Raw genomic sequence first — 26,263 nt, forward strand, 5'->3', positions numbered from 1 at the left:
AATCTAGTGTATTTGTTTTATACTATTACCCCAGGCAAAAATGGTTCTAATTTCAAGAGAGACTAATTAGAAAAATGCATCAATGGTTTTTTTTTTCCCTGGAAACTGGTGCAGAGATGCCATCCAGTGTCCCTGCTGAGAACTGCAGCCCAGCTCTAGGAGAGGGCAGGTTTTGGCTTTCAGACTGCAATTAAAAAAAAGATTGCTATTCCTCAGTGGCTTTGTTGTTTGGACTTTCTTTTTTTATTAATTCCTGTCTTTCTCTCCCCAAACCCTTTTTTTTTTTTTTTTTTTTTTTTCCCAGGTTGTCTGGCGAAAGCTGGGTGATGCTGCAAGCTCCAAACCCTCCATCAGGCAACATCTGTCAGGAAACCAGTTCAAGGGTCCCTTGTAGGAACACCATCCTGGCGACTGGAAGTGATGGATTCTGTGAAGACTAAAGAGGCAGAGCTCAGTGTTTCTAGCTGCCTGTTCTTTGGGAGTTGGGGTTGAGTTTTTTCAGGGTTTCTTTTTTTTTGTAACAATAGTGTAAATATGGCAGCTAAAGGCCTGATTTCCAGGCTGTGGTGCTCTGGAACTACTGTTCACCGGGTAACCATCCAATAATGCCAGACTTGCATCATTTTTATTGTAGTTCAAACCTGCTTTGTTGTAATGATCTGTTTGTAGAATTAACTAACTGGAGAGAATTTGTAAGAGGAACAAGAAGAACCCTTAACCTGCGGAGAAGTCACCGTTTGTATTGCTCCTGTCCACCCGCTTGTCAGTGATTCATAGCCAGGTTAGCAGCTCCAGGCAGCCAAGGAAAATGAAATTCAAATTGATTGGCTTACTGCCTGCCAAGTTCATGAGCTGCTAACAGTTTTTTTTGGAGGTCCTTATTTTGAAGAATGACATGCAACTGTTTTCACAAGGCTCTGTGTAAAATACTGAGTGGCAAGCTAAAAACACTTGTACTGCCCTACACTGTATAGTGGTACTCATCACACAAGTGTACATAAAGGCTTAAGATTCTGTATCAGGTGTTAATGAACAATTTTTCATGATCAAAATACACAAGATTTCTGCAGTCATAATGTGAATGAAGTCACTTAGCCACACAACAGTATTCCCTACAAAATGGCAACACTTTTCTTGTAAAGCTTTCACTATGAAATAATTCAGCAGAAACTGCTATCCTGACAGTGCTTATGGCTTTCACTGGATCTTCAAAAGCAGCTCCTCTTTCACATAAGGAACATTCGGGTGGGCTGTTTTAATGTTCTTGCTGGATCCCCTCACCTATACTGGTTCCTGTGTAAGGCAACCAAACAACAACCTTGCAGAGCTGAATAAAAACTCCATAAACACGGGCTGTCAGGTGACACTACTTCCTGCCATTCAAGCTTTATTTTTGTTAATGAACCAAAACAAGTGGGTTTTTCCTTCTTCAAATGGTTGTATATAAAATAATGGGACTTACATTTTGCTATTGTGGAGTAGCTGCCTGTGTAGTTGTAAGAATTTGACTCCCTCCTTTTCCAAGTTGTCACAGCAGCTGTCCCTGTATTTCATTAGATGTCCTTTCCCAATAGTCCAAGGAAGCGGGGCTTCGTTATTAGAACTCATTGGTGTAAAATAATTTTAAAGACAGGCATGTGAAAAGATCAAAGCCTCCTCTTCAGAAGTTGTATCGATTTTAGTGATTAGTTGGAGGATGTCCTGACCTCAAACACCATTACTTTCTTTTTGTTCTCTACAAGAATCAGTCACAGCTACAGACAGTATTAGCTGGACAGGTTCTTCCTCTAAATTAATTTGTTCTACCAGTTGAGTTCTTGACTTATGGTACTGTATTACATGGAGCACCCATACAATACCAAGGAACCCATGTGGCAATTAATGAAAGGTAATTGGTCTCGTGGTGCACAATAAACTATAGATGTCTGGCTGAAGAATTTGCAGCGACAGAGCCAAAACCTGTACCCAGTAAAAAAACAGAGAAGGAATACACCAAAATACACAATAACAAGTAAGAGTAAGCACCACTTCATTATTCATTGCAGAAATAGAAATGTAACAGTTGAGTAGGTTATTTAAAAAATCAACCAAGAACCACCCCCAAAACACAAGTGCATACTCTCACTCACACACCCACCAGTAGATTATTTCTTACTACTGCTCAGTCAGTGAACACTGAGCTAGATAGCTCTCAGTCTAACAGTATTTATATCCCATGGAGTCTGGAAAAATCCATTCTAGAGTTTGACTGTCTTCTTTAAGCATCTTTAGAGGATTCTGGATTTCCTCCTCTTCGCTTTTTATTTTGACCTCCAGTTTCTAGTCACCATTGGTGATTACTTGTCTTCCTCCTGTAGAACTTACACATTGAGATTTCTGTACCAGAAAAGGTGATGTAAAGCAGAGCATCATTATTCCTTAACATCTAAAGTCAAACTGAGGGTTACTTTAATCTATCTGCTTCAAAGCCCATTTTAACTTTGGTGGCATCTGATTGCTGGATTAAGCAGAGAGTTCAAGTATATTTGGAACAAGGTTGATTTATGTCAATCAATTTTAACTAAAGCAACACAAATGTTGCCAGCACTTGTAGAGAGTTAACTGTGTTCATGACATGCTTGCTATTTAGGGATATAAGAGGCTATGAGCAGGTCCTCTCAACAAGACAAGAGCTGTACTCATCAGATTACTAGTTCTCACCACTATGTAATTCCCACTCAAGTATTCCCTGCTCTCAAATCTCCCTCAAAATCTATCCAATGACTTCAAGCAAAGCTTGTTTTGTTCCACTTGCAGATCTCACCTACAAGGGAAACAGTGCTGCAATTGAGGTCAATTAGCCCTGCAAATCCTGAAGAGCCAGTTTATAGGGTAGCCAGCAGTTCAGCTCAACAAACTTCATACTCGTCGGATACTGCCCTTTTAAGATTTTATTTCTCATCTTCAATGTAAGATGTGCATCACTGATTTTGCAGAAGAACATGACAGTGCTGTACCCTGGGGTGTTACTGTTTAGGGGTTTTTAGTCTTGCCAATCTTCATACTTAGGTCAATTTGAGCTATAAAATGTCTTCCTGGTGTAAAATGATGCTCAATGACTTTACAGGATGAATTGGGTGCTGAGTTTTCAGCTGTCTAAATAGATATTTTATATGCATATTTAAATTCACTTACCTATGCGCTCAGTATTCAGTGAAAACTACCTTAGGAGCTTTGTACATTAAGTTGGAGAGGAGCATCCCTTGAAATAGTGGCCATTAAATTCACATATTTGGGGCAATAGCCCAAGATAATTTCCTCAAGATTGAAGCCCTGGGTTCTGCAATCCTCTGGCAAAGAAAGCATCCACTGTTTACAAATGGACTTTGCTTGCTTAAGGAAAGTAAAATCACATCCTTGACTTTTGTTGGAGGGACTGGAGTAAGCAGCATCTCCCTAACAGTTCCTGACATGCTGCAGTGTAACCAGCTTCAGTTGGCTCTTCGCACCTTGATAAGACTGCTGAGCACAACCTTGTTTGAGAATGGCACATTTTTATCCAAATATTAGATATTAAATGAAATCAGTGTTAAAGTGACCTTTTATCTTTCTAGAAACTGGGGGGGAAGAGTACTACTGATCTTTTTCAAAGTGCATGACTGTAAAGTGATAAAATTGTATATTTTTCATAATGTGGGGAAAGTCTATTTGTGCTGCTTTAGAAATCAGTTTAAAGTTTGATTTCTGTTAAACCTGTGATCTTACAGCCCTGCTATATTTTCTGTATATGATTTACAAAGAACTGGAAAAGTTAGCACCTGCTGTTGTGTATATAGCAAAATTCTTTAGACCTTAGCACGCGTTTTTACCTATTATTGAACCACTCTGGCTTTTTGGGGGAAGGAAAGTAATAGTACAGGTTTTTTTGATAATGTGTGTAAAACATTCATTTGAAATATTTTAGTAAAAATGAAGTAAGAGATTGATTGTGATAGTGTATACTTCTAGCTGAATAAAATAAAATACATTCTTTTTAAATAAACTGATGAGTAAGATTTGAGAGACCACTGCTGAAATACCTTGGAGTAAGTATCTTGGAGCAACCATAGTTATGACATTTGAACTAATATGAAGAACATGGAAATCCACTAAATTCAGAACCAATTTTATTTGGGTAGAGTGAACAAAGTAGTCCCATTTATAACTATGATGTACATCACAGTAGGCTGTTACATTCAGACTTTCACACTTAGAAAATATATATATTATGTACAGGAATTTGCAAATAGGTGTAAACATACAATATTTTAAGATACCAGTACATTCCAAACCAAAACTATCAGCAAGGCAAACACCTCAAAATTATTCCAGTCAGCTAGCATTCAGAATCTCTCTTAAATAAAGCAGCTTTTAATGCTTGACATCATGTTGTTTTACTTACTATTAAAAATGAAGTTTTTTATTATAGATCAAATATCATAGTATCTGGCTATTTTGATACTTAAAAATAGGCACTGATTTCTAGAAGGAAATTTTCTTCTTACTGATATAATTGAGCCAATATGGCTGGTTTTGCTAGTACAAAGTAATCCAGTGCTGGAATAAGTCATGACAATTTAAACTTAAGTCAAATGTATAAAGTTAGAATAGATACTGCAAAGCTGATTAAAATCTAGAAGCCTATATAACTCACCATAAACCATACTGCAAACAGATCAGCTAAATTTTCATTTAATCTCATTTCTTCATCTAAATTATACAGATTACCCTCCTCTTCATCTTTACAATGTAGGTTTTGGCTATCTACTCCTGCCTAATCAACATAAAGGTATATCGTGCAAATGACCTCATGCTATCTCATCCATGTAGCACGTCCAAGTCCTGCTACAGGTGGCATACCAGGTGGTGGAATTGGAGGTGGTACAGGTGGCTGTCCACCTGGGGGAACAGTAGGTGGGGGGTAACTAGCTGGTGGCATTCCCAGCCCTGGAGGTGGATGAGGTGGTACTGCATGAGTTGGAGGCAGTCTCGGAGGTGGGAAGTTAGGGTTGTATGTAGGCGGAGGAGGATATCCAGGAGTAGGAGGTGGGATATTGGGTGGGGGGAAGGAGGCAGGGGGTGGAGGTGGAACTGGGGGTGGAGGGTTGGGAGGATAGACATGAGGATGATATGGTAGATGAGCTGGTGGTCCGTAGGCCGGGGGTAGAGCTCCGTATGTTGGTCCTTCTGTTTTCATCATTGACTGGAGACTCTGATAACCCTCCCCTGACATGTAAGAATTGGTAGTAGACATCCCTGTAATGTAACTGGTGGGGGGCGGGGGTGGGGGACGATGTGGCAGAGGTGGAGGTTGATGTACTGGGGCAGGATGAGCAGGGGGAGGAATCTGGACCTTTGGCATATCTACTGAGTCCACGGTAGTAGATTGCTCTGGCTCTCCCATTGAAACTGCTGTTGTCAAAGGAGGCTTACGCTCTGGAAAAGAAAATTTGATTTATTTTTTTGAAGTGTAGTGGCAAGAACAGCTTCTGAATACTTCATATTTTTACTTCATATTTTTCCTCCAGTTAAATTAGCAAAAGAGAGCTCAATTCTCTAAGTCTCTGAATGACATATGGCATCCAGTCAGACCTTCTCAGGTCACTAAAAACCAACTAAACTGCCTATCAAAGCTTCATGGTCAGCTTTTCCCACTCTAAAAGTTAAATTCATCTTTCTTATTACTATTTCTTTATAATTTAAATATTGTTGTCCAATCAGCAGAATTAACAGACTGGATGGATGGAATCACAACTAGAGTATTTAAAAAGTCATAGGATTCACAATACCAAAAATCTTTAATTCAGTGCTTCTACCTTCTTTAGTCCAGGCCTCCTTTCTACCTCTTTGGTAGTCCAGGAGGTGGCCTGGGATTACTCTCTGCACTTCACCTGCCTCCCATATTGGGAAACATTATTCGAGAACACAGGCCAAAGTCTCAAGTCTTTAACACTCAGCTCTAAATCTGTTCACCAAAGAAAAAGAAAACCAAAGGGTGAGTAAGAAGGACATGAAATCTGATCAGCTTTGTCCCTCTGGTTAATTTCAGTGAACTCAGTACCTGACACTGGAGAAGTTCATAAAAAGGTCAGCATCTTACTGAACTATACTTAACCACTCCTTGAAAGAACATGCTTTAAGCTGTCTTCTCTTTAAATAAGCACCGTTTGTTTTCCCCTTTTCATGCAGACATTATAAAGTAAGTAATACCACTAGGATGACTAACCTAATAGGAACTTCTCTGTATGGTCAGAGAGATTATTAAAACGATCAACAAAGAAGAGTTTGGGACACCTTGACATTCATCTTGCTTGTACATACAAGCATCTAGAACACTGTTCAATAAGAAAAGCTATTTAGAAACACAGGGCACTCATTTCTAGTGGCACACTACACTGTCACTGTTAAACAATTTGAGATAAATCTTCCTCCTAGTTCACTTGGTCAAGATGCATTCTTGGTTTTCATCTGGCTTTTCCAAGGAGCTGCCCTTTATTCTGATAATGTTTCAGTGCTTGTACAATTACATCATTGTAAATGAAGAGAAGAATTTTTCAGGTAACAAGGGAAACAAATCCATTACCTGCCTAAGCAGGGTTTTAGCAGCCAAACTAGGAAACTTTCCCCTAGGCCAAACTCTCCCCTAGGAAAGCCACATAATTAAATCACACAAGGTGGGTATGCTGGCTGTGGTACTCATGATTTCAGTGACTTCTAGCTCCTAAATTGTAGCAGGCAATAATTTCCTCATTTGCTCATTTTCAGAACCAATCTGGATGCAAGATGTGCATTCAGGATTTAACAACTGAAGGAATAATGAGCATGGTATTTAGAAAAAAACCACTTTATTAGAATTTAACAAATGAGAAAAAGTCCTACTCTGTTTCAGGGCACTGCTTTTCTCTCTTCTAGTTCCCTGTTAGAAGCTGTCATTTTAGAGTTATATTATGGACCATGGTCTGTGAAATATTTATTCACAGACCACACTCACATGTCATATTTAAGGGTTACTGGAAGACAGCTAATGCATCAAGGTGCTCAAATCACATTTTTGCAACAGTTCAATCTATTTTGCAAACATATGGCATGTGTGCAGTATTAATGTTCTCTGGCAGATGAAAGTCCTCTATTGAGGTACAGCAAAGAAAGTATCCCCCTTATTGTTTGGAAGTTGCACATCTGCAGAATTCCTGTACAACAGATATAACATGGAAAACTTCTATGGAACAGCTGAAAGCTGCTCTAATAATCTAATATGGCATCTACTATCCCTTTGAGATCAAGAAGTCCCTTCTAGCCTGCTATTAGCTTTAGTCTTCTAGGCTTTTAACTGTTGCAGCTTTGTTTTGCCTTTATCCACCTAGTACAGCCTTGTTTCCAGTGTAAGTTTTTTACTTCTGTCTGGGAAAGCCTGTGCTACTATGATGAAATTCCCTCTAGAGCTTATCAACCTTGTATTTTTACTTGCCAAGCTAATCAAGGCAACAAACCCCTGTCCCCACACCATTACCTATCACCACTTGAATGAAAAGCAAGGAAGGTAACAACAAGAATAAACGTGTTACAGGAAAGAAAAGCTTACCTGGAGGTGGATGTGCAGGAGGTATTGGTGGATGTGAAGTTTCAATTTTAGGAATTTTAGATGGCGGCGGTGGTTCTAAAAAACATTTGTCAGTTAGTGATTAGTTATTGCTCTGCAATGTTTTCCAAATTCCAACTCTGGTCTCATGCTAATGATTATCACATTGCACTGCACTATGCAAAAGTACAGTGGAAATCCTATTTACTAGATATGTTTAATAAAACTAAAATCAACATGTTTGTATAAATAAAGTGGCATCAAGACTTGGATACAAGTCTTCCAAAAGAACGTATGCCTACAGGTTCTTTGTAACCAGAGACAAACTGTCCCAATAACAGTATGTAAGTGAAGATGAGCAAGTATATGCTTCCTAGCCCAAAACTTTAGCTTGTAAATAGTTGGAACAGCTCTCAGAAGAAGTTGACCTATGCTCTGCTAGTGAAATGGGTGTCAGAAACAAAACAAAATAGCAATTAGACAGGAGAGAGCAGGGAGAAGACAGAGCTGTCTGGACTCTATCTGCAGAGCTACAGGGGAATAAGTGGCAGACTTCCTTAGGAAGTACATCCTAGCTATCCTGAACTATTTTGTTCCAAACCAGCAAAATGAAAAGAACGCCCCAAACAAACCAAAGGAACCAGCTATGATCACTGCAGTGAGTCTAAATTTCTTTTGCTACACTATTGATACAAAATACTTTTTAGTAGCAGCCATGCCAACAACCAATTACAAACACTGCTGATTACCAACCACTTATTGTTGGTGCAGCTATTTAATGACACAGTCACTTCAAGGCCTCACAGCTTGCTGAGGAACTACTCCCAAATGATGCATGGAGTTATACATTGAGAGTTGACTAGTTTAGCAAGATTCCTACTGAATAGACTCTATTAAGGGACTCTTTGGGTACAGTTATACTAAATTTATTTCAAGTTGTGTAGTTAGGAACATTTTAAAAATAGTTAATAGTATATATTTAAGATACATTATCAGGATCAAAATAGTTTAGAACTGCCAAGTCTGTAAGCAAACAAGTGCATGTCAGCAAATTACTTATTCTGGTTTAAGCAGTAAAATGGAAGCAACATGAATAGAATATTAATATTTACCTGCTGCCTTTGTTTCTTCTTTTGGAGATACGGCCTGTTTCAAAAAAAAGAAAAAAATAAGACCATTGCAGTCAGTCTCTTCTCCCAGGTAACAAGTGACAGGACAAGAAAAATTGGCCTCAAGTTGTGCCAAGGGAGATTTAGACTGGATATGAGGTAAAATTTCTTCATGGAAAGAGTGGTCAGGCATTGGAACAGGCTGCCCACAGAAGTGGTTTAATCACCATCCCTGTAGATATTCAAAAGATGTGTAGATGTGGCACTTGGGGACATGGTTTAGTGTGGACTTGACAGTGCTGCATTAATGATTGGAGTTGATGATCTTTAAGATCTTTTCCAACCTAAATGCTTCTATGGTTTCTTACGACAAATGCAAGACAAGCACTGAACAAAGTCAAATCACACTGGGAAAGCCCAGCTTAACTAGCAGAATGAAAAGACTGGAAAAATAGCAGGTATTTTATATGCAGCATTTCTTGCAGTTCCCACTGTTGAGTATTACATCTCATTTAATGCATTTATCATCCACTGCACAAACGTCATGGTCCAGTTCACTGCTCACTGAGCTGAAAACAAGAGGCTTGGCCTCTGTCCCTGATTCTGCTTTGACCTGTCACTCAACCTTTGCCAAAATCACTTCAGCCTCTTATGCTTTATTTACCAGAAGAGGAGGGCAGTGAAAGTCTTGCACAGCATAAAATATTTCAGAAGCCTTCAGATGGAAAGCATTGTATAAAATCCAAATGTTGTGCCAGGAAAAAAAAGTATGTACACTGAACAAACCCACAAACCCTCCTCCTTCCAATCACAATTTTCTGGTTGGGTTTTTTCTTATTTTGTTGGTTGTTGTTTTCTTGTAGGTTTTTTTAAACAACCAAAGGTAAGGGAATAGGAAATCTTCCCAGATTACATGGTCCCACTGAGATGACTACTTGATGGTTTTGGAGAAAAGCAGAGAACTTAACTGATATTTTAAGTTCAACTATATTTAGAATGAATGATGAAGGTCAGAGAGGTACAGTACATAGCTTCTCTGTCTTTTCAATGAAAATGTTTTTTTAAGGGACTGTTTAGCTCTAGTAGCTTTACCTGCATAAACTATTCCTCTGTTTCCTTCATTTCACTTTCCACAGCAAGAATGGACACACACTTCAATCCAGCTTGAACAGTACTTTTCCTTAATTCTGAGTATTCTCAAAATTTTTGCTGTCTTATTTTTGCCTGCTTGAGACAACCTGATTCTTATATTCCTTTGATAGTCATTTCAATTTTCCAGACACCTTCCAGCTGCTTTCCTGCTTTTTAAGGACAATCTTTGTCTTACCATTTCAAACACACATACTTTTTTCTTAGTGACTCTCATGGACTCATCTGCTGCCTTCATTTTACTTGGATGGTCTTTTCTTGACTTTCTAGCACTAAATTCCATGCCTGTAAAACTGCATCAGCTCTCCTGCACTTTCAAATAGAAGCAAATCACAACTTGTTGGATCTTTTCCAAAAAAATCAATCATTTTGTGAAATCAGTTGATCACTTCAGGTGACAAGTAACTCAATTACTGTGCATTTGTTAATATGGATCAATATTCAAAAAACAACATCAAGGTACACTGTTACAGTAGAACAAGAAACTGGAGCAAAATAACTCATGACAGAAAAAACAGGTAGCAATTTCAACTGCATTTATGCTAAAGAAAAAAAAAAGAATCAAGCAGCAACAATTATCTAATAATGGCAGCTGCTAAAACAGAGATGTGCATTTATTTGGTCATTCTACTGCACTGTAGTTTGTGCTGCCCCAGCTAGAACACCTGAGGGTCATAATAAATAATAATAAATTATCAACATTATCTACTGTCATGCTGATGGGTATTTAATACTTCAGCTGAATCTATACAATGGAACTGTTCCTTTACTGCTGTTTCTATGAGAAATAAAATTGGTCCCCCTAACAATTTCTAGTTTAATCCAAGTGAAAATATTATTTACATCTAATGATTCACCACTATATTTTTAGCGAAATCAACTGAAAATTCGAGTGCTCTTCACCACTAAAAAATGTAGAGGATGTGCAGATGCTTTAGACATCTGACATGGGTCTGTAAGTCATGGGCTAATACCTCAGCTGCTTGAAATCATCTTGGCTCAGTAGAAGGTAATGGGAGTTATTAAGAGTTCATGTAAATTGAAAATCTGGCCTCCAGGAACAAAGTGTATTTCTGTTCTGCACAAATCAAAGGAGAAGTCATGCAAAGCCCTATTTATAGAAGCAGGCAAAGATTTTAAGCAAAGTTTATGGTACATCTAACTCTAGAACATTTTAGAAGCACCAAGTCAATCTTTCAAACACCACACATCTTGTTCTCCCAGACTGCTTTCTAGATAAAGAACAATTTTGGATGATCACGTTTACTTTTCTCAAGTTTATGCTGCTTGTGCTGTATTCCTACAAAATTCCTTTGAGTCACCCTTTGCCTTTTATTTGTTGTGGCTGCTTACAGTGTATCTAGTATTTTTGCCTTGATTACTACGTGATGGACCTCAAACTAATTTCAGGAAAGTTTCACTGATGGCTTGACCAGAGGCGGCTGCTCAAAAACAGATACTGTTCATGCAAAAGCATCACTTTTTGTCATGAGATACTTCATTAACATATGGGATGGGGCTAAATCAGTAGTGCTGTAATGGTTGATCCTTTACAGGAATGAACAAATATCTGTAACAACTTGGAGCATGTAGGAAAAAAACAAATTAACAGTTTCTGATGTGCCAAACTGTCCCAGGCATTTTTTTTGAAGAAAAATAGTATGAGATCCTAGAGCTCTGACAACTCAAGCAGAATTTGTGCCAATGGCATAAAAAGTATGAGAAGAAATACATAATACCTATAAAGAACTCTCACACTTTTCAAGCTAATTAACAATATTATCACCTTTCTGTACTGAACAATGCTAAAACTCAGTACAAAAAATAAAAATTCCAGTGCAGGTCTTCTCCTCTAGCAAGCTCTATCCTTCACTTACAAGACCAAGGTTTTACACAGTTACATTTTTCTCTTTTTTGGAAGTCTGCCATCAGAAGATGCTGCACTCTTCCAATTCCACTTCATTCCACTATTTGCTGTTTACTCCTAGTTTCTGGTTTGCTTTTTTTTAGTTTGTTGTTTTGGTTTTTTCCCCCTGATGTCTATTCTCTGGTTTGGGCATGTATTAATTAAAAGTTAGAGCAAAAGTTAGAACAAAATTTACAAAATCCTAAATGGACTTGTTCCAAAGACTGGACTTCTGAAAAGACTCCTCTTGCTGAGTACACATGAAAGAAGACTTGGGTAATACTTTTTAAACTTACAAGTGAAAAGAAAACCCAACAAAAGTACAGATTAAAATCTGAAAGCTTCAGTTGAACTTGATGGCTCTTGAAAAGTGCTCAGAGTACTTGTGACGCTATCCAACTGCTAATATAGCTTCTTATTTTAAATTATGATGTTATATTATGGACAAAGTAAGGCTATAAAGTATGATGATTTATAGGCTGCTACTGTTAAAGGATTATTTTAAAAGACTTTTTTTCAAGAATTTTGACATAACTTTAGAAGTCACTATTTTCTTAATTTTAGTAATCAAAGAACCAAATAATGTCTTCATCAGCATTGTGCACATCTCTACATTCAGGCCAGGCACAAGAAACCCTCCTTAAATTAAACCTGCTTAACAGGGAAAACAACGAAGTCTGATAGCCCAGAACCACAGACACTCAGAACCTGAGTAACTAATGTTGACTTAAAAGCCTCTCCAAGACTTTTGGCTCAAGGGGAATAAAAAGTCATATGCCAGAACTGTAAAGGCTGTTCTGCATTAACAAAGCTGCCACATAACCAAGGAAAATCAAGTACATAAAATTAGTTACAAGGCTCATTCTTAAAGCAAACAAGTCTCCTGCACATTAAATCAAATGAGCATCAGATCAGCCTGAAAATAAATTGCAAGGTAAAGTTGAACTTACTGCTGGTCGTTTAATCTGTCTAGGAGGGCTTGACTGGGGAGAGGGCTTTTTAGATTGCTGTGCCTGTGTTTGCTGCTGCTGCTGCTGTTGCTGTGCTGACTGCTGAGACTCTTTTTGCTGCTGTGTTTGGGATTGCTCTGAACTCTGGGATTGCTGTGACTGCTGTACCGTGGGTGCCTGGGGTGTAGACTGAAGAGATGGTGGCTGCTGCAACTGATGAGGAGTATGATGAGGCATTTGCTGTTTTCCCTGTGAGTACAGATCCAGGATCTGATGACAGATATCTTAATAATAAAGAAAGAAAATTTCAAAGTATTACAACCTTATAATGTACAAGTGTATATTTAACACAATTATCAACTCTGATTTCTATTGAACATCAACTTTGGAAAAAATCATTGCAAATATTACTCACCATTGTAATGAATAAAATAACTTTTTAGAAGCAGATTAATTTTCAACTTACACTTGCATTTCTGAGCTTCTTCTGCCTATCCTGAGCAATTTGTATACATGGATATGCACACCTCTCAGAAGAACACAGTATCATGGTAATAAGACACTGTATGCCATTACTGTGTGCCTGGAGAGCCATGTAACCATGCTCACAGGACAGTAATACAGAAAGAAAGCAAGTGGAAAAAGATTATATGTTAAACCATACATGTCTAGTTAGGCCAGTCAAAAAAGTTTTAGGAAATTAAGCAAAGGGTTAGTACTAAATTCTTCTTCCAACATGTTAGGAGCTAAAGGTCCTCTATAACCTGTTCATCATCCATGGTACATCACAAAAAACCCTCTATCCAAGCATAATTTGGTCAAAGACACCAATTATCAATGGGAAAACCACTGGAAATCAGGATTCATTGGTTCCAGTGTTTGCAGAACCACTTATTTAAAATGGGGAGTAGATAATCACTAAAAAAAATAGAAAACACACCATGACAATTCAGGCTAATTAGACGTGTTACAAACTGAACAAATTGTAAAGCAAACACTGAACAAAAGACTAATCATGATGATTAAACATACTTCTAAGCTAAGTCAGTTCAATTTAAAACCTGATTAAGGCATAACACATAGGACCTGAGTTATATACTCGACACAAGATTACTTTGACTGAAGCCTAGATAAAAAGCTATTAGCATTTAATTATGACCTAGGCCACACAGTTACAAGAAATGTTGTGGGGAACGGTTTTCATACCTTCCAAAACATCAACAGGAACATCTTGGACAAACTGCTCCCACCATCGTCTGTACATTGGTTTGGATGTCCATTCCTGTATCTCAAACTTACACAAACGGCCTGCTAAGTACATGACTGCCACAGCGATGATCTCGGGCTCCCACTGCAGGGACAGCGTGGTGCACAGACTGCAACAGGAGATAAACCAAAACAACACACAACCATGGAGATTACCTCATTGTCCAACTGCACTTTAATGTACTGCAGCTAAAATTATAAGGGTATAAAATCCCACCACAATTCTGACTTTTCAGGCAATTTTAATTAAGAGCCTTGTTAAACTGTATTCCTCAGTGAATTTAATGGCTACTTCACTATTACGAAAATATCATATTAAAAATATATTGGTGAATGTGATGAAATTGAGAAGTGACTTCATTTTTTTAGAATGTACAATATATCACAGATTTGGCAGGAAGACAGTTTGTATCCTGGAGATTTAGGATTTAGAATTTGGTTCGGCCCTTTCCAACAGTAAGTTTCTTTTTAATGCAGGACTGAATTAGTATCACAACATTGCAGAGGTCTTACTGGTCTGCTTCATACTCTTTCTAGATTCTGCGCTCAGTGGAACTATCATGGTAACAATGGAAAGAAAAACTGAAGAACACAACCAAGAAACATGTAACAAGCAGAAAAAAAAAACAAATCAAGTATTTGTCAAAAAAATATCCAATACCAGAACAAAGTAAGCAACAGTAACTATTTCACAGTCAGAATGTTTTCCAGGTGTATCTTACCTGTCATTGACAAATGTCCATGCCATTTGAACCAGTTTTTGAATTTTATTTTTGTCTCCTGAAAAATGATCAGAAAAAAAATTAGAACATAAAAATAGGAGGGACAAACAGTTGGAAGTAGAATATTCTTGCACTGTTAATATATTAAATTCTGGAAATCAGTAACAGGCATTACTTGCAATATTTTACCTTTGAGTTGTTTGGCATACTTGAGAAGAAACTGATATGGATGTTCCACTTGCAAATCAAACTTTATTGTTTGCAGTAAGATTCTTTCAAGTACCATCACTTCTTCCTATAGAGAGTTACAAGGTAACCACAGTATTATTCCTTCTTTCACTCAAAAATATTTAATGCTAGTATAAAGCATGACTACACAGCACCTCCAGGCAGCCACATTTGTCTCCAAGGAGAACAGAAAGCTCTCCAACTTATATAAGCTCTTCTATATTTCACTCAAAAGTTTCAAGTCCTTCTGCTATTTAAAATAAGCAAATTTTAAGAGAAGCATAGTTTTGCTAAGTTTGTAAACAAAACAAGAAACTGTAAACAAGAAGCTTCTCAATGCTTTTGAGATCTAGTTCTCTTATTTAAGATTCACTAATAATTACTTCCTAAAATCCCATTCAGATGATTTATGTCTTGGTAATATTTCTTTATCTGGCTGAAATTACTCAAATTTTCTTTAATTTGCAAAATAATATCTGAATTTATATGAAATAAAATGCGAACTTTAAATGAAAACAATTATTCCAGTAGGCTCCCAAAGCTACTTGTATTAGGAAGAGTTACTTTCATAGCTACCAATCACATTACCCAGAAGAGCCATAAATACATGCTGAACATCTAATCTAATTTAGAACAACTGAAAATCAGTCAATGCTCTATTGAATGTGTGTCACTTTACTACACTACAACGGCATTAAATCAATTTCAACACAAGTATTTTTACCTTTGGGTCATCTCCAAACTGCCCAAACTGTACATCATTTAGCAAGCTACGAGCTGTTTTAATTATGTCTTTACATTTCTTGGGTGTTTCTTCAACCTTTCCTGCTAGGAAGAGACAGCAGGCTCCAGTCACCTAAAAAAAGGCAAGTGCTTTCAGAAAGTGGTCTGCAGGTAGATATGCAATACAGTGTGTTATTATAAAAGCACTGTCAGATTCCATTAACTGTTCTGTAGAAGTCTCCCAGGAAAGACTTAATGAGCATACTAACTTCTAATTTTAATATATTGCTAAACTTTTATTTTCTCAGAGGAAAAATACAAAATTTGGAGAATTGTCTATTTTATACAACTTCAATTCAAGGTCAGAAACTCAAAGCACAATTTGTCCTGGTTTAATGTTGTCTGTCAAGCAGTTTTAAAACTGTATTACACGTCTTTTTTTCTTTCAGTTAATACAGAAGTGCCAGCACTACAGCTGCTACTCCTAAAGAACAATATCAGCAAGTCATAACTGCAATGTCAATACATTTCTGAGCACAAACAGAAATGTGTAAACAGGCAAGAACAATGAATTTTAAGCTGTAATAATTAAAAGACAAAATGCTAATTTTCCATCTTTCTGTAGTGAACAGCAGGAGTAGTACCCAAGTGTCTGATCACCATTTCAAATAGTGTCTGCCCAGTGCAATCATTAAATTAAGTCATCAATATTCTAAATACTTACATATCTTGGGAACTGTTTGAAGGAATGAAACATATAAAACCGATGGAAATAAATTATTCCGGTTGCTAGAGTGTCATAATGTCTGTGGTGCAGATTAAGGACTTTCAAACAGCACATAAAACAAATTTAAAACAAAACATGCACAATGGACTCTGCTTTATCAAGTACTTCAAGTAACTGGCTGTTCAGTGACCAGTTAGAAAACACTGCAAGTAAAACAGGAGCTTTAGGGGGGAAAAAAGCCACAAAAGCCCTTAAAGCTGTGTAAATACTATGATCAGGCCCAGATGCAGCTGATCTCTAAAGCATTTGCTGTAAATGTGCAAAGTCCTGATTGTATTTACAAGAAGATGCACATAAGATCATCCCTGGGTTGCACCATACCTGCTTCAGAGAAGGTCAAACCCAGCAGCAGGCACAGGAAGGAACAGAACAATTATCACTTCACATTCAAGTGCTGGTGTAGAGGAAAGTTACTATTCACACCTACAAATGCAAATAAAATCTCAACATGCTCCCTATTCTTCACTTAAGGAAAGTAAAAGTTTTGTTTTCACCATGCTTTGTTAAAGAAGGAACTAAGGAAATTAAAGGAAGCATAGGAATACAGGAAGCAGAAAATACAAGTGGCCATTGATAAGAGAGTGGGACAGTCAGGAGAACTTGTACACGAAGTTGTAAATCCCAAACCAATGAAACAAAAAAACAGCCAGCAAAGACCAAGACTGGGGAGGCAGAGGTTAGAAGCCTCAAAGGCACAATCTAGAAAACTGAGGGAAAAATTCAAAATTTGAGAAGTCATGTAGATTCATATAATGAAACATTGAGTTTCACAACTCACAGAAGTTACTCTTAATTGGAAAGTTTGTATCATCTCACTTCCCTACTGCCAAATTGGAACCTTGTTTATCCAATGAATGGATAGAAACTGTGCAGGAACACATTACATCAAAAGGCACATAAACACAAATCTATTCTTGATTAACAATTAAACATCTGAACAGCTGAGCATGTTTCTTGCACACTTTATTCTGCAAACTCACTATTTATAAAGACATTCCATACCAACACGAGCTGAAAGGATACAGTCCTAACCGTGTCCCCACATCGAATATGAATCTGGCCCCTTCCCTGCGGTATCGTGCCTCTGTAGCTGGATCAAGCCCTTCAAGCTGTGATGGTGTGTGTGCCAAATCTTTCTTATCCCAGTACCAGCATGGCTTTGTATGGTCCAGGTTTGCCAAGTTTACAGAAGGGCTGGAATTTTCTTTGTTCTCCTTCATTTATTAAAACAGAATTGTCTTTGCTTTTTAAATTTTCAAAAACGGAGTCTTCAGAGAGTGACTCCAGGACCTTGAAGAAAAGAAAAAAGGAATTCTTTAAAAATAGAGAGAACTGTCCCCTCCAATTCCTGCTCAAAGAGGAGTAAAGAGGAATTAGCCTTGCCTGTTAGAAAGAACTTTTTCCTATGCTCAAAGACAAGTAATAAGGAACTTTGCCTTTATCCTCTCCATATATTGCAAATACAATCCAAGAAAATACCACAGGTTATCCTTGTATTACCTCTTTAATAAGGAAACTTCAAGAACACATCTCCAACAATATCTGCTATTTTTTAGTAGAACAACTTCCATCTACTTTGTCCATAAAAGTAGGGGAACAAAAATTCAGTGATGGCTGCAGAAAGATTTGAAAAGTTAGGGGGATTAGCTGACTATTAGTAACTAGGAAAAGCACTGGTGAGGCACGACTGAACAGCCACTTAATTAATTACCTGCCTCCTCCCAGGGACACCCCGAGCTGCGACCACTTGGCAGAAGCTTTGTAAAGTAATCTGTATTTGTTTTACTCAAAGAAAAAGTATCAGTGTTCTTTCACATACCAAGATTAAGACAACCGATGTGAGTTTGTAGAGTAAGGCAGCACCAAAAATCATCCCCCAAACAAAGCAACTGAATACAGCCCAAGAATCTCCTGCTTGTCAAAGTGTTTACCAGCACTTTGTGTACACAGATGCAGATCACAAAGCTCTGCAGGCACCTTCCTGCTGTTTGAATTATGACACATGTTCAGCCATGCCGCAGCTTAAAGAACGAACACTCGCTGCCCTTATTACTTTCAGGCACAAAGCTGCTCTTGCTCCAATTCAAGCAACTTCAGCTCCTATGCAAAGATTGTGCAGTCACCTGCAAAGGTTTGCATAACAGACAGGGATCACGTATGATGCAATATATTCGCTCTAAGCGATACAGTCACGGGAAGACTCAAAACTCTTAAAACCAGCCATTACTTTTCGAGACGTTTCCCTTCCAAAAAGGGAAGGAAAATCAAGTGAACGGCCACGGAACGACGCCTCCGATCAGCACCTCGCTCACCTTCAAAAAGTTTCTCTTTGTCACAATAAAGGAAACTGTCTCTGCCACACGGTGGTTTTGGAATCACCTTCACAACTCGCGGTATCGGTCACAGAGATCTAAATTCTGCCACAAGAAAAAGTAAATGGCTACTAAAAGCTATTTCCAAAATCAACAAAATTGATTTCGCGCCAGGCCACGACCACACATTCCCATCATATTTACTAGAAAGGTCCTAATTTTTATAACTATAACAATCCTTCTTCCTTACAAGATGTTTTGCTTTCTAACTTCTAAAGCGTTTAAAAAACACTTTACACTAAAAGCGCCTGAAGCGACAAGATCTGCTTCTATAAAGGAGCGACAACGTTTCCGAATACGGAACCAGGAACGAAAATTATCACCCACAAACACCTTAAATGAACCATCTCAAACGTCCCACTCCAGACCTCAACGCCCGGAAATAATAAGTTTTCCCTGCCTTTTTACGCACCCCATAGAGCTAGAGGAAAGTTCCAGAGCTCGATCGCGGCTTTTTCGTACCTTACCTGAGACGAACCCGCCGAGCGCGACTCCGCCCCGGCAGCCCCGGCCCGGCCGGGGATGCTCACTCAACTCCTCTCAGACCCGCCCGCCCGCCGCAAACGGGGCTACCAGCGCCCGGGGAGGCGCTCGCTCCCGCCCCGGCCACCCCGTTCCCTTCTCCCCCTCCCAGGCGGCGGCAGTGGCCGGCGGGCGGCCCGAGCGCGCCCCGCACACTCACAGGGCTCGCGGGGAGCGGGAGCGGCACCGGAGCGCGGGCCTTCTCAGCGACAGCGCGGCCTCCGCGCCCTGCGCGCCGCCATCTTGGGAGCCAGGCCAGGCTGCGCGCTGCGTCATCACGTCGCAAAGGCGTAGCGCGTGAGTACGAAAGCCCCGCCAATGGGAAGCGGCGGCGCCGCCTCCGCCTCCCGCCCAATCCCCCCTCCGTCAGCGGCTGCTGAGCCGCGGCAGGCGGCCGACGTGCTGCCGTACCCTGGGAGCGGACCAATCGGAACGGTAAAGGGAAAGATTGCGAGCCTCACACACCAATAGAAATCTGCAGGTGGGCCAACAGGCACTGAATGACAGCCAATGGGAGCGCTGCCGTGCCCTGTCTGAGGCCGGCCGTGAAGGATTGGCCGCCACGGGCGCGGGAGGGGCGGGGCCGGGCGGAGCCACCGCCTCCCCACCGCGGGCAGCGGCGTCCGGCGCGGGCTCGGCTGCGCCGCTCCCTCGGGCCGGGCAGGAGCGGCCGCTGGCGGGAGGTAAGGCGGGGCCTGCCCGCGTCCCCTCCCCTGCCTCAGCCCCTCGCCCCGGCGCGGCGCGGCGCGGGCCCTTCCTCTCACCCCTCCGGGCGGCGTGGGCTCGCCCCGCTCCGCCGCCTCCTCCTTCCCCTTCCCCGCAGGAGGCGCCGCTCTTTCCGGACACCCCCTCCCGCCGCCCTGGGGCGCGCTCCGCGGGCCCGGCCGCCCCCGCTTTCCCCCGCGTGGCCGGTGCGGGGCTGGCCCGGGCCTCCTTCCCCTGGGAGCCGCAGCTCCGTCGGGCTCGCCCCGGCCTTTCCCTCTCCCGCGGCTCGGCCGGAGGGGCCGGCGCGTCCCCCGGGTCCGCCGTGGGCGGGCCGGGTTTGGTTCCAGCCCGGCTTACGCGGGTTCCTGGTGAGCGAGGCGGCGGCACTGGCGTTTTCCCTTGCCCCATCCCCCCTCCAGAGGCTGATCGAAACGAGAGTAAAGCAAATGGCTTAAGATTGCGTTCCCCATGATGTAATTATTTTTCTTCTTTATTTATATTTTTTTTTTAAATATGTGAGGTTTGAATACTCCCTGCTCCTACTTCAGCTCCCCTGGAGCCTCCCCTTCCCGCAGCTCTGGGGGTCTGGCTCAGGGGCGTCCCTGCGGGTGTGTGTGTGGCTGCTCGGAGCCCTCCTCTGGCTGGAGAAGAGTGCTCTGCTTTCTTTTCTTGCTCGCCCCATTCTGCAGCCTGCTGTAGTAAAGGGCTTAAATCTTAGGAGCAAAAAAGGGAGTTAAAATGAGAATAGATCGTAAGCTGTTCATTGACAGAGGTGTTACTCCTGTAACAGCCTCGGTGTTTCAGCATTCCGCTATCGCTACAACAGCTCCCGTCCCATGAGCCCTTCCTCCTCTTCCTTACCCAGCAACACTTGGTTAGAGTTGGTCGAGCTCAGGCTGTGCTTTGCCTTCAGTTCTTAGAAAAATCCTAAATTTTGAAGTTGGCAGGTTTTTACCCTGCTATCAGGACAAGCTCAGTTCTTCCTTTTGGAAGTTTTCCCTCAAAGTTGCTCTTGTCCCAAGCTTGGTATCTGCTCTTCTGGATAGACTTGTCCTTGGAACTTCAGCTTGCTCCTGAGATCAAGCTGAAAGTGGATTTGTCTGTCCCTTCTAAGAGCATGTAGTGCAGGCACCTGTCTATTCAAGTGACAGCTTTGTTCTCTGAAATTTGCTACAATGTTAGCTTAATGTCTCACAAGTGTTTTCTGCTTTCAGTTGTTGTGATCTCATAACCATCAAATAGGACATAAATATTTCGTAGGAGAGTAAACAAATGTGGCATTCTGTATGTCCACTATCAAGTTCCTGGTATAAAATAGTAAGTCAGTGTACAAGTTGTTGGAGGGAAAGGCAAGATGAGCTCAAAGGCGGGGGTGGCTTTCTGATATTTTTCCTCAATTAAGTAACTTAATATGGTAGAGATTCAAGCATTGCTGGCTTGTGCCTTAATAAAGTTTTCGGTTATGTTTAGCAGGGATTGAAGTATATATTGCAGTACAGTTGAAAACACATTCTTGACACTGTGTGCTGAGAAATAGATTTAGGCTGTTGGGGGAAGAAATGGCACAAACCCTGAAATCATTTGTAATCTGTATATCACTATTTCCAGAGATGGCCTGATCTGCTGCTGAAGTCAGATGTGTCTTGAAATAGAATTCTGATTTCAGTATGGTACAGAAATTAAAACCAGACTGTATTATGCCTCTCTGTATGGAAAAGTGTACATCTTCATGATGTTTTCATTGTAATAAATCTATTTAGATTAGTATCTATGTAATACTTCATCACAGTGGTGCTGGTTATGTAGTTTATTTGCTAAATTGTGTAGTTCTCAGCAAGTGAGTATTTCAGTGGTTGCTCTTTTAAGATGAGAAAGAGGCACTTTAGGGGTACTGGAGGTCTTAAGGGATCTGTATCTTCTCTAGCAGGCTGTCACAGTGCTCAGTGCATGAGACCTTATGATGCCTGTGCCTTAAGCTTTTGGAAGCCTGAGTGGTTCTGTTAAGTCTTTCCACATTGATGGCTGAAGTCAGGGTAGCTTGCTTTATTCTCAGTTAGGAGTTATATTGTCTGAAGTGAGGTTCATATTTTCTAAGTTAAGAACATTATTTAGGAACATGCAGATAAAGATAGTACATAAGGGTTTTTAATTAATTCTGCTCTAGAGGAATTACAAAAAGATTTGTGGGAGTCTTCAGGAGGAGCAAAATTCAAACAAACAATTACAAAAGTGGGCTGGCAAATTGGTAGAGTTTATCAGCTTCTTTTCTTCAAAGAGTAAGTATTTTTTCTTTTCTGGTCAAATAGCTGTCTAAGGATCTGATTCAAGAGAGAGACAAGGGAGTTAAGAACTTTTTTCCTTTGGATAGTAAACTACCTTCCCCAGAAAGATCAGCCAGGTGTTGCTTGTAAGGAGCACTGCATCTGCTTAAGAAAGCTTTAATGGGCGGTCAAGGACTATAGGGACAAACCTATAATAAATAATATAATAGTTCTGAATTAGCAAGCTGATAAAAGTGAATTAAGAAATACAGACTTTTTTTGAGCTGTTCTGTTGGATATAGACTTTTTTTTTCCCTTCAGCATTTTGTGCTACCTTCAAATTAATAATTTCTTACCAGAAGTTTATATTTAATGCATGAGGCAGTCTTGTGCTCAGTATCTAGCTAGGTTCAACTGGATGGGGAAGGAGATAATGTCAAAATGACAGGACTTCCTTTTTTTAGTAGATTAGTACTATCTCAAGCATCTGAAATAAGAATACTGTCAAGACATGTTTTCTTTGATTCTAATTATAAGAATAAATGTCTTTTGGAATTTGATTCCCAACAATTAACTAAATTTGTTGTAGCTCGTGTTTTTGTAAGTGTATCAAACAAGTATTTAGCTCATTTTAGTAGCTTCTTTTGATATTATTCTGTAGACTGGCTTCTTCCTAGTTCCTACAGTAGTATTTTTATATATTCTTCCCTTAACCTTACATTGTAACGGGATTAGCAGTTTGTTCTTTGCAGAGTAGATGTATACAGTGCATAGAGCAGTGGTTCAGTCTTTCCTCTTTGCCAGATGCTTTAGGCTTGTGCTCATGGTTGACAAACCTGTGCTGGTACAGCTTTCTAAAATAAAGGGAAGTATTTGATTCTGACCATCCTTTGCCAGATAACTGGTTAGAGACACTTGAGCTTCCTAGATTTGGCTTTATATGACTAATAATGCTTTTAACTTAGACTGTTATATAAAATATGAGAAAGAACCTCTCAAAACTAAAAGTACAGCAGGAGTTCTTCATTGCTCTGTAAAAATGGCCCATTAGTGTTGTCTGGCCTCAGTCTTGTGTATTTCAAGCTAGGCTTGTGTTTGTAGCAATTAAGAGGTGACTTCATGCCCAAGTGTATTTTAATATTGCTTTGCATTTTTGGTCTTGCCCTTCCTCTGCTTTAACCTTCTTTGCTCCCTTTTTCTGTTTTTAGCTGCTGTGCCCTACATTGCCTCTTGCTTGCATCTCTTCTAACAAATGACTATTCCAGTTGCTCCATCTATCCCTGCCCTTCGTTTACCACTTCCCATACTGTTCAGGTAGTCTGTTTATCCTTTTTCTTTCTTTGAAATAAGGAAGAATTAGAGCTGTATTCTTTCATTTCAGTTCTGGGTTGTGTGACCAGGCCAGAACAGCAGACCTGTCACTGCAGGAGGATTCCACCTGTAAGTCTAACCTGGGCTGAATCATGCAGAGATGTGAATGACTGTGCTTGAGATCAATTTTATCTCCAGTACTGGTGTTTACAGGCTCTGAAGTTGGCCAGATGTAGGTAATACATAAAGCAGAAATAAAGGAAAAGACATGTTTCTGAGAATGTAGCTGCTAATATCCTATTAGGAATCAAAATACAATATAACTTGTAACTTGAGAGATATCGTTTTACTTTTCAGAAGGATTTTCTGAGCCTGATGTTAAAGTCTGTTAGATGCTGTTACAGGGGATGACAGATTAGTTGGCTTATTTTATTCTTGGGTATGTTCCCAATATCTCTGAAGGAGTTGGCTAACCTGTCCTGGAAGTGCCTACAGCACTGTTTGAACACATGGTTTTCAACTAGTGTTTTAATGTAGGCCAAAATTGTTTTTGTAATTGAAGATAGACTATAAAGTCTGTCAGTTCTATTCAGTTGCTATTTTATTGTTTCTTTTAAGAATGTGATAACCTGCACTGAAAATAGTGGAGTCAATTTCTGGGGCTCTTGTGTTAGCTATCCTATTCTAGCCATTTGCATGGAGATCAGTTGGTAGGTTGTCCTTTTTATATGTTTGTATGTATTTTAGAATATGATAAATAATGATGGAATCATCTCAGTAAAACTAAGTCTCTTGTATTACAAATGCTGCCTGTATTTCTTAGTTAATCTTGCTTTGTCTTTAATGCTTTATAGCAGTGGTGTCCAAAGTTTTCAAGTAGTGTTTCAGCAGAGTAGGAAGAGGATATGGCGTGTGAATTTCTGTTTCCATGGAACCTGTATTGCTGGTCCAGAACTTCCTGTATGCTGGGTCTTGCCTGCTGTGCCCGTTCTCAGACTAAGATAGGGGAAGATGAGTTACTTTGTGGGAAGGGGTTGGTGCCAACCAAGCATGAGGTGCAGGCTGTTTCCTGCCCTTGACAGGTCCTGTGGGGGTTGTCTTTGTGGCCACTGTTGGAGGTGCTTGATTGCCTTTATTTGATGACAGATTATAGGTGTAGCCACATAATAACTTCAAGAACGGGGAGAAGGAGATTTTGCATTTAAGAAATTTTATATTGAAATATTTCTGACAGGGACTTTTGAAAGATCTCTTTTTACAGGTTTGCCTCGAGGTAATTCTAATGAACAGTGTCTTGATGTCTGCAATTATATAATTTGTGGAACTGTGTGTGGAACAGTTGTGGAACTGTATGTCTACTTTGTCCCACTGCTCAAGTCATCAGTGAGGATGATAATCAGTGTTAGTCCCAGTACTAATCCCTGGGGTATGATGGTGTGACTGGCCTCCAGCTGAACTTTGTGTCATTCACCACAACCTCTTCAATCCAGCAGTGCAGCCAGTTCTCAGTCCACCTCACTGTCCACTACTTTAGTTGGTAGTTCATCAGCTTGTCTGTGTATGTGATGGTAGGTGTTGTTGAAAGCCTTTCCAGTGTAGAGGTGAGCAGCATGCACTGCTCTCCCATCAAGATTACTTGCTTCAACAGCTTCCCTCCACTCAGCACTGGTGAGGGAGGCCATCTGGAGTGTAGTGTCCAGTTCTGAGAGGAGCTGTAGCTCCCCAGGGTGAGAGGTGCAGTTACTGAAGAGAAGCCAGTGGAGAGGCCAGTAAGATGATTAAGGGACTTTCCTCTTCTGGAGAAAGGCTGGGAGAGCTGACACTGTTTGGCATAGAGAAAAAAGGCTCAGCAGGATTTTCCCAGTGTGTACAAATACCTGAAGGGAAAGTGCAAAGAAGGCAGAGACAGGTTTTTTCAGACGTGCCCAGTGACAAGGAGTAATAGGCACAAACTGCAACAGAGGATGTTGTCTCTGAGCATCCAGAAATACTTTTTTACTGTGAAGATGACTGAGCACTGTTTGAACGCTTGATACAAAAGCATTTCTTTAGTGCAGCTGCATAGTTTCTATCTTGTTGAATATGTTACTTAGAAATAGCTACTGGCTTGTATCTAAAATCTGTGACCCATTTGTCCAGGGTTTCTTTTTTTGCATAAACAAAACTGACTTTTCAAAATAGGACTCACAACTTTCTGGACCAATTTCCACTGCCTTGTACAGTCTGTGGCATCGGGATGGTCTGTGAGCTTCCAGGTGGCATGGTTAGAGCTGCTGGGATTCAGGAAACTGGTGACTGACACATTTCAACAGTCTTATTGTGGAACTCTAACCTCTTTAAGCCAGCAGCCATTCTATAACTACTACTGCTCACTTTGGAGGGTAACTGCCTGTGTTTGGATATTCTGGTATGTCTTGGTGTTTGGAGGCTGTCACTGATATATATGTATGTATCTGTGTGATTCTGCAACTGGATAATCTTTCTTTGGAAACTGCCTTTTTCAAATGAAGTGGATCTTAGCAGGAAGCTGAGCTGTGTATGGATGAATTTCTTTGCTTAAGGAACTTTGTATGCTGGGATAGTATTTTTAGACTTGCAGAAAGTAGTAAAGGTTGGCTGGTGAAGAAAGAAATGGCTGGTTACTTTGGATGACCA

The 26,263-nt window shown here is 40.2% G+C and overlaps 3 protein-coding genes across 5 annotated transcripts in view; 2 read left to right on the plus strand and 1 right to left on the minus strand.

Annotated features, from left to right (window-relative positions):
- Positions 1-4,017, plus strand: part of CCDC85C (coiled-coil domain containing 85C) — a 108,875-nt gene extending 104,858 nt beyond the window's left edge. Inside the window, exon 6 of the mRNA XM_083863391.1 lies at positions 305-4,017. Coding sequence (XP_083719517.1) covers positions 305-394 — 90 coding nt within the window. The 3' untranslated portion in view covers positions 395-4,017. The remainder of the gene's footprint in view (positions 1-304) is intronic.
- Positions 4,018-4,128: 111 nt separating this feature from the next.
- Positions 4,129-19,754, minus strand: CCNK (cyclin K). 2 transcript variants are annotated; one of them, XM_083863389.1, is made up of 12 exons: positions 19,492-19,754; positions 18,750-18,854; positions 17,461-17,727; positions 16,375-16,456; positions 15,652-15,783; positions 14,889-14,994; positions 14,700-14,757; positions 13,918-14,087; positions 12,712-12,995; positions 8,710-8,743; positions 7,601-7,675; positions 4,129-5,454 (listed from the first exon to the last, which is right to left on the minus strand). In XM_083863389.1, the coding sequence occupies exons 3-12, from the start codon at positions 17,655-17,657 to the stop codon at positions 4,832-4,834; spliced, it is 1,761 nt and encodes a 586-aa protein (XP_083719515.1). In that variant the 5' UTR covers positions 17,658-17,727; positions 18,750-18,854; positions 19,492-19,754; the 3' UTR covers positions 4,129-4,831. The 2 variants fall into 2 exon arrangements, with proteins under 2 accessions (XP_083719515.1, XP_083719516.1); XM_083863390.1 differs by lacking the exon at positions 18,750-18,854.
- A 175-nt stretch (positions 19,755-19,929) lies between these two features.
- SETD3 (SET domain containing 3, actin N3(tau)-histidine methyltransferase) overlaps positions 19,930-26,263 on the plus strand; it is a 60,282-nt gene continuing 53,948 nt past the window's right edge. Inside the window, exons 1-2 of one of the 2 annotated variants that reach the window (XM_083863220.1) lie at positions 19,948-20,014; positions 23,679-23,737. The gene's annotated coding sequence lies outside the window, so the exon portion shown is untranslated. Of the gene's footprint in view, positions 20,015-23,678; positions 23,738-26,263 lie in introns of both variants that reach the window. The other variant, XM_083863221.1, reaches the window with a different exon arrangement.

The sequence above is a fragment of the Zosterops lateralis genome (genome assembly GCF_965231275.1).
Source record: "Zosterops lateralis genome assembly, chromosome: 6".
In the NCBI taxonomy this organism is placed as follows: Eukaryota; Metazoa; Chordata; class Aves; order Passeriformes; family Zosteropidae; genus Zosterops; species Zosterops lateralis.

Coding starts and splice junctions, on each gene's coding strand:
- CCNK (XM_083863390.1), bottom strand. CDS start 17,657: ATGAAGGAGAACAAAGAAAATTCCAGCCCTTCTGTAAACTTGGCAAAC. Junction 15,784..16,374: donor TCAAACAGTTCCCAAGATAT/GTAAGTATTTAG, acceptor GCCTTTTTTTAG/GTGACTGGAGCCTGCTGTCT. Junction 14,088..14,699: donor TGGACATTTGTCAATGACAG/GTAAGATACACC, acceptor CTCCTGTTGCAG/TCTGTGCACCACGCTGTCCC.